The 13754-nt window shown below is 62.3% G+C and overlaps 1 protein-coding gene across 8 annotated transcripts in view; it reads left to right on the forward strand.

The window, feature by feature from the left end:
• PLEC (plectin) overlaps nucleotides 1-13754 on the forward strand; it is a 75160-nt gene that overhangs the window by 44641 nt on the left and 16765 nt on the right. For all 8 annotated transcript variants that reach the window (XM_032223401.1, XM_032223407.1, XM_032223402.1 and 5 more), the window contains 24 exons: nucleotides 2714-2775; nucleotides 3791-3880; nucleotides 5154-5231; nucleotides 5326-5418; nucleotides 6217-6383; nucleotides 7231-7346; nucleotides 7437-7543; nucleotides 7649-7768; nucleotides 8044-8139; nucleotides 8274-8401; nucleotides 8772-8865; nucleotides 8959-9113; nucleotides 9435-9735; nucleotides 9856-9933; nucleotides 10116-10277; nucleotides 10378-10482; nucleotides 10662-10757; nucleotides 10893-11018; nucleotides 11117-11269; nucleotides 11365-11519; nucleotides 11728-11854; nucleotides 12050-12233; nucleotides 12434-12591; nucleotides 12840-13018. In XM_032223401.1, coding sequence (XP_032079292.1) covers nucleotides 2714-2775; nucleotides 3791-3880; nucleotides 5154-5231; nucleotides 5326-5418; nucleotides 6217-6383; nucleotides 7231-7346; nucleotides 7437-7543; nucleotides 7649-7768; nucleotides 8044-8139; nucleotides 8274-8401; nucleotides 8772-8865; nucleotides 8959-9113; nucleotides 9435-9735; nucleotides 9856-9933; nucleotides 10116-10277; nucleotides 10378-10482; nucleotides 10662-10757; nucleotides 10893-11018; nucleotides 11117-11269; nucleotides 11365-11519; nucleotides 11728-11854; nucleotides 12050-12233; nucleotides 12434-12591; nucleotides 12840-13018 — 3130 coding nt within the window. The remainder of the gene's footprint in view (nucleotides 1-2713; nucleotides 2776-3790; nucleotides 3881-5153; nucleotides 5232-5325; nucleotides 5419-6216; nucleotides 6384-7230; nucleotides 7347-7436; nucleotides 7544-7648; nucleotides 7769-8043; nucleotides 8140-8273; nucleotides 8402-8771; nucleotides 8866-8958; nucleotides 9114-9434; nucleotides 9736-9855; nucleotides 9934-10115; nucleotides 10278-10377; nucleotides 10483-10661; nucleotides 10758-10892; nucleotides 11019-11116; nucleotides 11270-11364; nucleotides 11520-11727; nucleotides 11855-12049; nucleotides 12234-12433; nucleotides 12592-12839; nucleotides 13019-13754) is intronic.

The raw sequence follows: 13754 nt of genomic DNA on the forward strand, positions 1-13754 counted from the left end.
TGCCCCTCGGCTGCTCCCCCTCCAGCCCCCTTTCCCCGGGCGCTTGCTCTTCCACGCCCCATGGCGGCCTTTCCCAGCCAGACGCCTGGTGGATTCCGACGGGTAGAATATTGCCTTAGCCGCTGAGGGAGCTTTCTCACTCTACCAACCAGAGCGTCCCACGGGAAATGAAGCCCACCAAAGCATCAGGCACGCAGCTGCCAGCAGCTCTGTGGGCAAAGGCTGTTCTGCCAGGCTGCTTTTGGGATGCAGGCAAGAGTTTGGCCCTTCCCTAAAGCGCCTGGCTAATAAAATGAGGGAGTGCTTGGTTTACTCTTGAGTAAATACTGGTGGCACCCTGACCGGATAGGGACCCCGTCCACGGGGAATGGAGCCTGGGGCAGGGCGGGACTTTGGCCTGGTCTATTTAACTCCGGTGCCTCCGTCTGTCTGTCTGTCTGTCTGTCTGTCTGGTGAGAGCCTCCTTTGGCCAAAGCCAGGATCCGCAGCAGAGATGAGCCCATCTGGTGAGAGGAGGGGCTGCTAAAGATGGCGGGGTTTGTAGTGTGAGGGGGAGGGGGGCTGTGTAAGTGGGAAAGAGCCCCAGTGAATCAGCGGGGGAAGGAGGAGAACGCGTAAGATCCGTGGCGCCAGTGCAGGCAGGAAGACTGAGTGGACCTTCTGGGAAGACCTGGGTGGGTTGGCTTCACTAGGGATGATGGAACCACCATCTATGCCCGAAAGCAGGACCGGCTGCCCTTGCAAGCAGGCCTAGAGTTGTACGTGAGTGGAGGTCAGGAGTGGATCTTGGGGAAAAGGAGAGAGGAGATTTGCAAGGGAAAATGGAAGAAAAACGAAGGTGCTGCTGGAAAAGGCGAAGAGAATGAATGAAAAGTTGATAGGAGAAAAGAAGGAATCTGCTTTGGAAATGCCTAGCGGGATTCTCAGGCCCACAGAAGTTACAGTAACAGGAAATATAAGAAGGACAAATGATGAAACCAGAGGCCTCGTGAGTGAGGTGCAAGAGAATGATTAAAAGAGGCAGAGAAAATGCAAAACAGTTCTAATGGAAATCAATTGTTTGGGGGTTAGACGAAGAGGACTAAACAAGGAGGCTTCGAATGAGGGAATTATAAATGAGAACGTTATTTGGGGTGAAAACCGGAGAGGAGGAATGGTGGAAAGAATTTTAGGGTTTGCACTGAAGTTATAGGAATATGTTAAAGTGTGGAGCTGGAACCAACTTCCAAGCGAAAATGATGAAAAAAGTTAAATTGCTCTGAGGATTTTGAAAACTGGTTCCAGGTGGAGAGGGGTGTTGGGGAGAAAGGTTGAGACACGGGGGTGCTTTGGGTTTGATGCAGCTGGGCAGGCTGTGTGTGGAGACTGGCGAGGGCCCCCCAGGTTCCCATGGGAAGAGGGCCAGGCAGCTAGCAATTGGGGGGGGGGGCTTTGTCCGCAGGTGGTGTGCAGGCCACTTTTTCTCTGCCCAGCAGCCTTGAGGAGGGTCTGAGTGAAGAGGGCTCGGGTGGGGATTGCTCTGGGGAGCCTGGAGTTGGAGGATGGGGGCTGATCATGGTCAGAAGGAGGTTTGGTGGAAGCCCAGCATCTTGAGAAGAAGAACTGGCACGTTGGGATCCGGGCAGGTTGACCGTTTGAAGTCCTCGAGGGTGGAGGCGTCCTTGGGGTGGGACCCGAATGCCACGGGCAGGAGGTGCTGTGGCCGGCTGGCACTCTCTGCCCTTCAGAGCCAAAGCGGGCTGCGTTGTGGGATGCAAAGTTGAAAAGTAACCTGTCAAAAGGACTTTGGGTGAAAATTTGTTAAGATGTTCAAATAGGGCAGAAAGAAAACGGATATAATGTCCTTTATTGCAAGGGATGTAGGGTTAGGTGGAAGCAGTGATGGGAAGGGAGGAAAAAAGTCTCTTTCTGCCCAGGGTGGGATCTGGAATCAGTGCGTCAGGCAAGCTTAGCTTGGAAACCCAGAGCCGTGGCAAGGGGTGGGGGGTGGGGGCTCAAAGGAGCGATGGGGAAGGATGCGTTGTGAATTAACGGGAGGCGGGTGATGTGCCAGAGTGAGCGACCAGGACAAAATAGTCTCGCTGCAGCGGTTGTTGGCGGTACGGGGAGAGCAGCTGAGAGCCGAATTGCACAACAGGCCTGGGGGTGGAGGGAGGGGCTGGTAGGAAGGAGCAGATCAAGAAGGCATGGAGGCAAGGAGAGGGTGAAAACAGAGGGGTTCAAGGAACACCAGGCCGTGCCAAGAGAGCCGGTTGCAAGCAAGAGTGGGTGGCTGGGGCAGAAGGGGGAAGAGAGAAGGAGGGAGGGCCTGGTGTCCCGATGAGCTTCCTTTTCCACCCCAGGGCCTCCCAGCCGAAAACGCCTGGGCAGGGGACTGGAAAGAGAGCCCACAGCCAGTGACAAATGCAGGAGGATGGCCCAGTTAGCCCAAGGCACCCTTTGGGGATCTGTGCAAGGGGGCTCGACCCCCTCCCCTATCCCTGCTGATGGAGGACGGCTGTGCCCTCCCTTTGCCCAGGCCTCCAGAGGAGCCCCGGGGGGGGGGGGTGTTGGCCAGGGAGTGGGGGCCCCCTGTCCCTGGCCAGCCCCTGGAGAGGTGGAGGTTCCTGGTGTGGGTTTCCTTCCCATCCCCTCGGCTCCCTTTGCCCGCGCCCGCCTTCTTCCATTGGCCCCCACTTAACACTCATACATACACGCACGTCCTCTCTTGCAGATGAGCGGGACCGGGTCCAGAAGAAAACCTTCACGAAATGGGTCAACAAGCACCTCTTCAAGGTAAGCCCCCCTTTCCCTGGGGGGGGGGAGCCGGCTGTCTCAGGGGCAGCTTCGGGAGGATGAGGGTCAGCCTCCCTGCCTGCATCTGAGCCAGGCCGAAAGGATGCCAGTTCTGGGGGCCTGGAGCTTCCCCAGGGATGGGGCTGGGAGCAGGGATGGCGTGCAGGAGGCCCCTTGAGGACCTTCCCTGAAGGAGACTCTCTTCCTTGCCCCTGACCCACTTTCTGGGCAAGGAGACTTTGTGTGCCCCATCATGGGTCTGGGCTGGGGCTGGGAGTCCTGGAGCTCTGCCTGCAGATGGGCTGGGATCTCTGGGGAAGGGCTCCGGGGGGGTGGGGGGTGGAGAGGGGTTGCCCTGGGGAACAGCAGCAGGAGGGCAGCTGTCTCTCGGGGACTCCTTTCCTCCACTTGGGAGGCCTTGCCCCATACTGCCCACAGTTGGAAATGCCACCAGTTGGGGTGATGCAGGACCCCCATTCCTGAACTGCTTCCTGTGGGCATTTCTCCACCCTGACTTCTCTGTCTCTCCCTGATGCTTCTCTCTTTCCTTCCTTCCTTCCTTCCTTCCTTCTTTCTTTCCTTCTTTCTTCCTTCTCTCCTGCCTTGGCAACAGCACTGGCGAGCAGAGGTATGTGCCAAGGCGGCTGGGCTTTGATCCACTGCCTGCCTGCCTTCCCTCGTCCCTCCCTCCCTTCCTTCCTTCCTTCCTTCCTTCCTCCCTCCTTCCCTCCCTTCTTTCCTTTATTTTCCAGGAGTCCTGCAGCCTCTTCCTCTGGTGATGGCTGCCGGGTCAGGCCTGAAACAGAGGCTGTCTGGGGTGTGGGTGAAAAGGGAGCCTCTTGGAGGCAGCCCCAAAGCCAGACGGAGGGCAGGGGCTGGACATTCCTTGGGTGCAACCATCTCCCTGAACTGGCATGGGCGTGGCTGCCAGACTGGCATGCCTAGCAAGCCCACCCCCACCGTCCCCCAGCCGGCTCCACTTCTCAACCGCTGCGATTCCTCTTTGCCTCCACAGGCCCAGCGCCATGTGAATGACCTCTACGAGGACCTGCGAGATGGACACAACCTGATCTCGCTGCTGGAAGTGCTCTCGGGGGACACTCTGGTACGTGGCCACCTGCTCCTCGGGGCTCGGTGGGCAGTGCCACTCTTCCCACCCAAGCTCCAGAGGAAGCAGCTCAAGCTTTTGCACCGGGGCCCCCAGCGCCGTGTCTCTGCCCTCCCTCCCTCCCCCCCTCCAGTGTCCGCCATCCTTGCCTCCTGCTTGCGGGTTCCTCTGCACCTCCTCCCCGGCTGCACGCTGCCTGCACCTGTGTGTCGCCTGGCCTGAGCCGGGAGTCCAAGCAGCAGCTTCCCTCTTACTCGACTCTTGCATGGCCGGCCGGAGGCTTTGGGGAGGGAGCTGGGTCCCCGGGGGCTGGACATCTAGGGCCAACACCATGGGAGCCCACCGCAGCCCCGGCTGTGCCATGGCCAAAGAAGCAGCTGGAGGGGGACGTCTCCTCTACCGCCTCCATGTCAGCCGCCTGCACCGATACAGACACGGGCAGTCCTCCCGCTGGTACTGTTCAGGAAGAGGAATGGCAGCCGGCCTTCGGGACACGGAAAGGAGATCTGTGGAGGTCGAGGGCCCTCGGTGGCCTCCTGAGTTAAGAGGGAGGCTTTTTGGAAGGAGGACGATGGCGTGAGGTGCACGGACGCCAAGGGTGGTGCTTAGAGCGACAGCTGGGATGCTGCCACCCCCCTGCTGCCACCTCCTCCTCCTCCTCACCCCCTGCGGCAGGCTGAGCCTGCCCGCTCCCTCTGACGCAAGAGCTACTACTCCGGACTCTGTTTCTCTCTCACTTCCTCTGGGTTGTCTGTCTGCCGCTCCCTGTGCTGTTTGTCTGTCTCTTCTCTTTGCTGGATTCTGACCTCTGCTTCCCTCTCGCTCGGCTGTCACCTGCTGCTCAGCCCAGAGAGCGCGACGTGATCCGGAATTTGCGCCTGGTGAGTGGTCCCGGCCGGTTCTGCATGCCCTGTTGCTGCTCTTGGCGCCTGCTGGAGAGGAGGCCGGCTGATGAGCACCGCCTCCCCGCTTGCGCAGAAGCCGCGTCCCGTCCAGTCCCTCCGAAAGCTTTGCTTGACCCGTAACTGCTGACGGGAGGCTGGTGCATCGCACGACCGGCTCCCACGCAGCGGGCCCTTTGGCAGTGTGGCCGTCCCCTTGCCCCTGAGCCTCGGGCACTGTGGAGGGGATCCAGGATGGCGGGCAGGTGGGAGGGGGTTTCAGTCTTTCCTCCCCTGCATCGTTTCCTGGCTCCAAGGGTGGGAGGGAAGGGACCCCAGCCCCACCCCGGCTTCTCCAGGGCCCCGACCTGAGCCTCCTTTGTCCACAGCCCCGGGAGAAGGGACGCATGCGCTTCCACAAGCTGCAGAACGTGCAGATCGCCTTGGAGTACCTGAAGCACCGGCAGGTGAGCATCTGGGGCAAGGAGCCTGGAGGGGAAGGTGGAAAAAGGTGGCCGGGGGGGAGGGTGCCTGTGTGCATCTGCCTGTCTGCTTCCACAGGTGAAACTGGTCAACATCCGGAATGATGATATCGCCGATGGGAACCCCAAGCTGACACTAGGCCTCATCTGGACCATCATCCTCCACTTCCAGGTGTGGCCAGCTCCCCCCCCCCCCCCCCGCCTTCTTCCCTGTTCTGCTCTGGGGCCAAGGACTCTCTTCGGCCCCTCCCCGCCTCCCCCTCCCCCGCCTGTGGGCCAGATTCTTGTAAGGGCCTCCTCCCCCACCCCCTCCGCTGCCTCTCCACAAGTGCCATGCGATCAGATGGGCAAAGGAGGCCGGGGCTGCCCTTCCCTTCAGAGGCTGGCAGGGATGCCGCTCAGAAGCAGGCGGGGGAGGTTGGAGTTGGCAGGGTGAGTAAGGGAGGAGGAGGAGGAACCCAGGAGGGGAGGAATGTGGGCTGTGGCTGGGAGAGAACAGGATGCTGCGGCTTGTGGGGCTGACTCACCCATCAGTCGCTTCAGGACACAAGATTTTCCGCTGAGTGCTGGGCCTGGGTGGGGGGGGGCGACCCGCAGGCCTTGGCACGCCCCAGATGCAGGGATGGGAGCATCTGGAGCCCTGCAGCTGCGCCTTGTGCGCTGGGTAGAGGCAACTACTGAAGGCAGGCTCCCAAGGGGCCCCCCAAGGCTCCCAGTGGAGGGCCAGCGCCTGGCCTGGGGCATCGCGGCCACCAGGGCAGCAGAAAGAATCGACCCTCCCCCTCTTGAGGGGCGCAGGGCAGCCCTGAGGGGGCTGCTGGGAGCTCCAGGTCTGGGCTCATAGAGAGACCGAGCCCTGGCTGGAAGGCTCTGCAGCCCGTCGGGTGGTTGGGGGCGGGAGGCACCATCCCCAGATGGCCAGCGACTTCAGCCAGGCTCCCGGATTCAGGCGCTCCCTCTTCCCTCTAAGATCTCGGACATCCAGGTGAGCGGACAGTCGGAGGACATGACGGCCAAAGAGAAGCTGCTTCTGTGGTCCCAGCGCATGGTGGAGGGCTACCAGGGCCTGCGCTGCGACAACTTCAGCTCCAGCTGGCGCGACGGCCGTCTCTTCAACGCCGTCATCCACAGGCACAAGTAAGGGGTGGGGCGAGGGGTGAGGGGCAGAGGCCTAGGAAGGGGCTCTGATGGAAGGGGCTGTAGTGGCTGCACCCAGGAGGCAGCCATGGATGTAGGGCAGGGGGCCTCAGCTGCAGGCTGCCCTGCTTGTGAAGGGAGGAAGGGGTGGGAATGGGCTGGGGTCCCTCTGGCCTGGCCCCTCTCTTCCCCTCCCAGCTGATGGAGGGCACCCAGCGCCCACTCCCAGGTCAAGGCCAGGGAGATTGCCCAGCGGGCATCAGACTCTCGGCAGAGGGAGGTTGCTTCTGAAAAGCCAGAATCTCAGTCACTGGTGGGTCTTCTCCAAGCTGCGGACTCATCCTGGGGCCCCTCCCAAACAAGGCACACTGGGTTCGGGTGCCTGCAGGCCCCTGTGCCCTAAGAAGGGGGGGGGTTCATCCCAGGCACAGACGGGGGGCAACTATTCAGACGACCTTAGCGGGAGAAGGAAGCAGGACTGCTTGGCTCATGATATCCTGTCTTGGGCACACGCACACACATGGACGATACTGCAGTGAACCTTGAGTTTTTCCAATTGTTGGGAAGCTTATTACTGCAGCTATTTCTGTGGCCCCTATTTTAAGGAGCAGAAGCTTAAGGTCCAGGGCGGCCTTGTTCCAGGCCACTCCGATGCCACCTCTGGAAGACCCACAGGGGGCACAAAGGCTGGTGCCAGGGGAGGCCGAGCAGGAGATGGGGAGAGACGTAGCCACCTCACTTCCAGGGGAAGGTCCGGCACAGAATTGGGGCCCAGCAGAAGCTCCGCCCTCTTCTTGGGGTGAGCTGGGGGGCCTCTGACCACAGCCCCCACCTCTCCCCTCCGCAGGCCCATGCTGATTGACATGAACAAGGTCTACCACCAGAGCAACGTGGAGAACCTGGAGCAGGCCTTCTCGGTGGCCGAACACGACCTGGGCGTGACGCGGCTCTTGGACCCGGAAGGTACCAGCATGGCTGCCCCATGGCAAGGGGGGGGGCTCCTTTGGGAGGGGCAGCATGGCACTCCCTTCCTTCTCCCTTTCGCTTTCCCAGACGTGGATGTGCCCCAGCCGGATGAGAAGTCCATCATCACCTACGTGTCCTCCCTCTACGACGCCATGCCTCGAGTGCCAGACGTGCAGGACGGGATCAAAGCCAACGTGAGCGTCGGGGGATGGAGTGGGGGGGGGCTGGCCGGTCTGTGGGGTTGGGGGATGACCTCGGCACCCACCGCCTTTTCCCCCACGCCCCCTCCCCACCCTTAGGAGCTGCAGCTGCGCTGGCAGGAATACTACGGCGTAGTCAGCCTGCTTCTGCAGTGGATCCAGCACCACACGGTGACCTTTGAGGAGAGGAAGTTCCCTGCCAGCTACGAGGAGATCGAGGTGAGAGCCTCCCTCTGCCCTGCGCCGCCTCCCTCTCCGGCTGGGGTGCAGCCTTTTTCTCTTGGCGCTCCCTTCCATGTTGGGGGGGGGCACCGTGCAAGGACTCCCTGAACATCCACGGGAGTCCCCTTCCATGACCAGCTCTGCCTCCAGGAGAGTTGCTGGCGGCTTGGCCCAGATGAAAGAGCTCTGGGGCCTCTTGGTGCCACTGGGATGCCCCCAGGACCTATCTTGGCCCCCCCCCCACCAGCCCCCCCCGCCTTCTTCTCCCGCAGATCCTGTGGCACCAGTTCTTGAAGTTCAAAGAGATGGAGCTGCCCGCCAAGGAGGCTGACAAGAGCCGCTCCAAGGTGATCTTCCAGTCGCTGGAGGTGAGCCTGAATTGTCCCCTGGGGGCCCTGGGGGGGGGCTCTGGGCCGGCCAGCGTGCCAGCCTACTGGAGGGCGGGGGGGTGTCCTTCTGGGGGCCGTTGTCAGTGGCTCCCATCTGCTTCTGGCTCCACTAGGCTGCTGTGCAAAGCGGGCAACTGAAGATCCCTCCGGGCTACCACCCGCTGGACGTGGAGAAGGAGTGGGGCCGGCTGCACGTGGCCATCCTGGAGAGGGAGAAGCTTCTGCGCTCGGAGTTTGAGAGGCAAGCAGGAGCGCCTGACAGAGCGCCTAGAGGGAAGCGGGGGGGGGGGGCGCAGGGGCCGGAGTCGGGGACTTCCTTTTCCTGGGAAGGGAGCCCAGCAGGACGGAAGCTGGCAGCTCCCTCCCAGCCGCAGCCGGCCCAGCCCAGCCATAATGGGAAACACACGACTGGTGACTCACCACGCCCCTCCTCCCAGGCTGTGTTCCTCAGGAAGCATCTGGGCCAGCGGGCAGAGGGAGCCGAGGCAGCCTGGGACAGCTAGGCTGCCCTCCCCTGGCACAGGAGGGACGGGAGCCGAGTCCCAGCAGAGTGGAGGGAGCTGGCCGGAACCCTCGCTGACTTCTCCCGCGCTCCCTTCCTGCCTTCCCAGGTTGGAACGGCTGCAGCGCATCGTCAGCAAACTCCAGATGGAGTCCGGCCTCTGCGAGGAGCAGCTCAACCAGGCAGACACCCTGCTGCAGTCGGTGAGAGGCCGGAGCCCAGGGAGCCCAGGAGTGGGCGGGAGGGTCTGGCCCAGTGCTCTGTCAGGCTCAGGGTCCTTGGTTTCCCTCATGCAGGACATCCGCCTGCTGAATGCAGGCAAGGCCTCGCAGCATGCGGCGGAGATTGAGCGGGACCTGGACAAGGCGGAGGCCATGCTCCGCTTGCTCTTCAATGATGTGCAAGCCCTCAAGGATGGGCGCCACCCCCAAGGCGAACAGATGTATCGCAGGTCAGTAATGCTCCTCCCCTCCCCTCTCCCCATATGTGGGGGGGGGGCATCTTTACATGGGAGAATGGTGCTGGTGCCATGAAGTTAGGGTCTTCCACCCTTCCTGGAAGGGAGACTCAGAACCCCCCCCCCCCAAAATGGCTGACAGGTTTCGTGTGTACTGCCCTCTGGTGGTGGGAGCCTCTCCCTGCAGTTTGCAACCTCTTCAGGGGCCGCTGCAGCCACTCTCACTGGGCCTGCAAGGAGGGAGCTCCGGCTGCTGCCTTTCCTGCAGGGACCTTCATCTGTAGCACAGCATTCCCTCCCCCCCCCCCCTTGCAGGGTTTACCGCTTGCACGAGCGACTTGTGGCCATCCGCACCGAGTACAACTTGCGCCTGAAATCTGGGACGGTCCAAGTGTCCGTGCCGGTCACGCAGCGCTCGCGGCCGGAGTTGGATGATGCCACCCTGCGCTACCTAAACGATCTGCTGGCCTGGGTGGAAGAGAACCAGGCCCGCCTCAATGCCGCCGAATGGGGTGTGGACCTGCCCATGGTGGAGTCGCAGCTCGGCAGCCACCGCGGACTGCACCGCTCCATCGAGGAGTTTCGCCCCAAGATTGAGCGAGCCCAGGCGGACGAGGTATGGAGGGCAGGCCTGGGGGTGCCAGGATGCCAGCCTCCCAGCAAGGCTTGTTGAAGGAGGAGGCCGCCGTGTCTGCGCAGTGGGGATGGTTTCATGGCTGTCCTTTGCTCACCGTAGGCCCAGCTCTCTCCTGGCACACAGGCCTCCTACCGGGACTACCTCAGCAAGCTGGACGTGCAGTACGAGAAGCTGCTGGTGAGCAGATGGCCGGGGGACAGTCGGGGCAGCAGAGGGGGTGCAAGGAGAGACCCCGCTTCTCCTTCCCCTTGGGGACCCAGCGGCATTGGGTGCCCTGGAGCACTTCGCCGCGGACGCTTTCCCTTGACGTCAGGCCCCTCTCGGTGCTGAGCCGAGCCGCTGCGATCCGTGTCTTGCAGAGCTCATCCAAAGCCCGCCTGCGGCAGCTGGAAAACCTCCAGGGGTTCGTGGCTGCAGCCACCAAAGAGCTGATGTGGCTGAATGAGAAGGAGGAGGAGGAGGTTAACTATGACTGGAGCGAGCGCAACAGCAACATGGCTGCAAAGAAAGAGAGCTACTCGGTAAAAGTCGCCCTCCCTCTGGCCCCGAGCGAGGAGTCCGGCTGCTGGGCCCCGGATGAGCCCCGGATGACCCCCGGATCTGTGCTCTGCCACCCTCTAGGGCCTGATGAGAGACCTGGAGCTGCGGGAGCGTCGGGTGAAGGAGATCCAGAGCACGGGTGACCGGCTGCTGCGGGAGGATCACCCAGCCAGGCAGACGGTGGAGGTGGGTGCGGTCGGGGGAAGTGCCAGCAGTCACGCCTGCATCACGAGGAGCCCTCGTCAGATGACCGCTCCTGGCCCTTGCCTACCGCCCTCCCCAAGCGGGCGCCCGGGGCGTGGGAAGGGCTCCCTGGCATCCCTCTGCTGCCTTCCCCGCCCACTCTGCTCTGCTCCCCCCTGCAGGCCTTCCAGGCGGCCCTGCAGACCCAGTGGAGCTGGCTGCTGCAACTGTGCTGCTGCATCGAGGCTCACCTGAAGGAGAACAGCAGCTACTTCCAGGTAGCCCTGCAGGAAGGCCGGGGGGAGGGGGGGCAGAAGAGCAGGACTCCGGCAGGGGCCGGCCAGCCTTCGGGGGCATGGAACCCCAGAGGACGCCTATCAGCCCCCTCACCACCCTCCCCCTCCCCTCCCCAGTTCTTTTCCGACGTGAAGGAAGCGGAGGAGTTTCTGCGCAAGACTCAGGAGACGATGAAGAAGAAGTTCAGCTGCGACCGGTCCATCACCGGGACCCGCCTGGAGGACCTGCTGCAGGACTCCCTGGTGAGGGTGGGAGGGACTGGCCCCCTCCCCTGGACCCAGCAGCCCCCTTCCCCCCTCACTTACCGGGGCTGCTTCCTGCCTCCCACCCCCCACTTCAGGAGGAGAAAGACCACCTCACGCAGTACCAGAGTCACCTGGCGGGACTGGCCAACCGGGCAAAGACCATTGTCCAGCTGAAGCCCCGCAGCGCAAGCCCCCCGCTCAGGGGACGGCTGCCCCTCCAGGCTGTCTGTGACTACAAGCAAGTGGAGGTGAGTGAGGAGGGGGCCCGAGGCAGAGCGGGGGGGGGAGGGATGGAGGGGGGCTGGCTGCATCATCTGAGTTGCCCTCCCTTCCCCCCCCCCAGATCACCGTGCACAAGGGGGACCACTGCACCCTCCTCAGCAACGCCCAGCCCTACAAGTGGAAGGTCCTGAATGCAGCCGGGAAGGAGTCCCTGGCCCCCTCCATCTGCTTCCTGATCCCTCCACCCAACAAGGAGGCCCTGGAGGCCGTCGGGAGGTAGGTGCTCCTCACCTGGGCCCCCGGGGGGGGGGGCTAGAAAGGCCCTCCTTTCTCCAGCAGGCCATCATTCTCCCCCTGTCCTCCCCCCCTCCTTGGCTCTGGGGCCAGGCTGCAAGCCTGGCTTTCTTCCCTCCCCACGCCCCCTCCCAGCCAGGAGAGCCGCAGCCTCCCCCCTGACCTCCCCCCCCCCCCCATGTCCCCTTAGGCTGGAGACGCTGCACCAGAAGCTGCTGGGCACTTGGCAGCAACTGCACCTCAACCTGAAGAGCCTCCGGTCCTGGCAGCTCCTGCAGCGGGAGATCCAGCAGATCCAGACCTGGTCCCTCCTCATTGTGAGAGCCCGACTCCCTTCCTCTCCCCGATGCCAGCTTTCCTGGCAAGCCTCCGGCAGAGAGAGCTGTGCTGGCGATCCCCACGGCAGGCGGGAGGGGGGGATGTAGCCCCTTCCCCCCTTTTGAGGCCCCTGGGAGGCCTTGAGGGACCAACCTCAGCTGGCTTGGCTGACCTTCTCCTGGACTCCTTTGCAGTTTCGGACGATGCCTCCCGAGGATTACCGGCAGACCCTGCGCAGCCTGGAGACCCACTACCAGGAGTTCCTGCGCGACAGCCAGGACTCCCAGAACTTCCACCCGGACGACCGGCTGCAGGCAGAGCGTGATTACACCATCTGCACCCAGAAGTACGAGTTGCTGCTGCGCGGGCTGGAGAAAGGTGAGGTCCGGGGCCCTGGGCGGGCTGTGGCCCCTGGCACGCCTTGGGCCCACGCTTCGGTTTCAGGCCGTGGCTCTCCCTGCCTCCAAGGAGCTGGGCCGGCTCCCTCGGCAGCCTCTCCGTGCTCCTCTCTTGACCGGCCTGTAGCCACGAGTGGTGCCGGCATCCCTTAACCCCGGGCTTTGTTTGTGGGGGGACAGGGGAGCAGGAGGAGTCACTGTGCAGGAGTTTCCTCTCCCAGCTGAAGGACATCCGGCTGCAGCTGGAAGGCTGCGAGTCCCGCACCATCCACAAAATCCGTTCTCCGCTTGACCAAGACCCTGTTAAGGAATGTGCGCAGCGCATCAGCGACCAGCAGGTATGGCTTCCCTTCGGCCCTGAGATGGACACGGCTGCAACAGCTGATGGCTCTCCTGGAATCTCCTCCGGGCCCCAGGAGAGCCTTGTGCTGCCCCAGAGACCGTCCGGGACTGCTCTGCCCACGGAGCCGCTTCTGACCTTCCCATCTGGAAACAGGAGGGGGGCGCTCCCTCCAGGAGGAGGGGGCTGAGCTCTGTGCGTGGGGCTTCCTGGCCTGGGTCCGTGACGCCCCTCCCCTCCCCTCAGGAGATCCATCTGGAGCTGGAAACCCTCCAGAAGACTTTGGGCAAAGTGAGCGCCCAGACGGGGCAGGTCCTGGCTCAGCCAGAGCAGGCCGGCTCGGCTCCCCTGCTGCACTCCGAGCTGGATATCACGCTGCAGAAGATGAGCCAGGTGTACAGCCTCTCCAGCATTTTCTTGGAGAAGTAGGTGGTCCTTAGCACCAGGCCTCGTCCTGCCCGGCCATGGGGACAAAGGGAGGGAGGGGGGGAGGAGGCTGGGCATCGGATTTGGCCGCCCTTGTCCTTATTACAAACTCTGCAGCAGCCACTCCGAGATCCTAGCTGGGGAATCAGGTCCTCCTGGGACCCCTTGATCCAGCTCCCCTCTGCTCTCCTGTCCCCCTGAGGCAGCTCCCATCAGCCCCAGCCCTCTGCGGAGGGACGGGCAGGAACGTAGCGTGGGCCGTTGGTTTCCTCGGTGTCCCTGGCAGCTTTGCACGAGAGACTCTTTTGGCCTCTCAACATCCTTTTGACAAACAGCTAACTCCGTTTCCAGTTTCTGAAGGTTTTCAAGTGGCCGTTTCTATGTTACTGCTCCCCGCTATGCTTTTTAAAGATGATGTGGGCTAATTCTTATCTGCTTTGGAGTCCAAATGTTGCCTAGAAAAGTTTGGTTTATATCCGCTTCCAGATAACTGGAGTAACTGCAGCCCAGATAACAGAATAGCAGAGTTGGCAGGGGCCCTGGAAGCCTTCAAACCCCCTACTCAAGCAGGAGTCCCCCTGTCATTCTGGACAAGTGGCTGTTCAGTCTCTCCTTCAAAGCCTCCAGTGTAGCATCCACCCACAACCTCTGGAGACAATTTGTTCCACCGGTTAAATTGTTCTGACTGGCAGGAAATTTCTCCTTAGTTCCAGGTTGCTCCTCTCCTTGATTAGT

The sequence above is a fragment of the Thamnophis elegans genome, chromosome 8 (genome assembly GCF_009769535.1).
Source record: "Thamnophis elegans isolate rThaEle1 chromosome 8, rThaEle1.pri, whole genome shotgun sequence".
Lineage (NCBI taxonomy): Eukaryota > Metazoa > Chordata > Lepidosauria > Squamata > Colubridae > Thamnophis > Thamnophis elegans.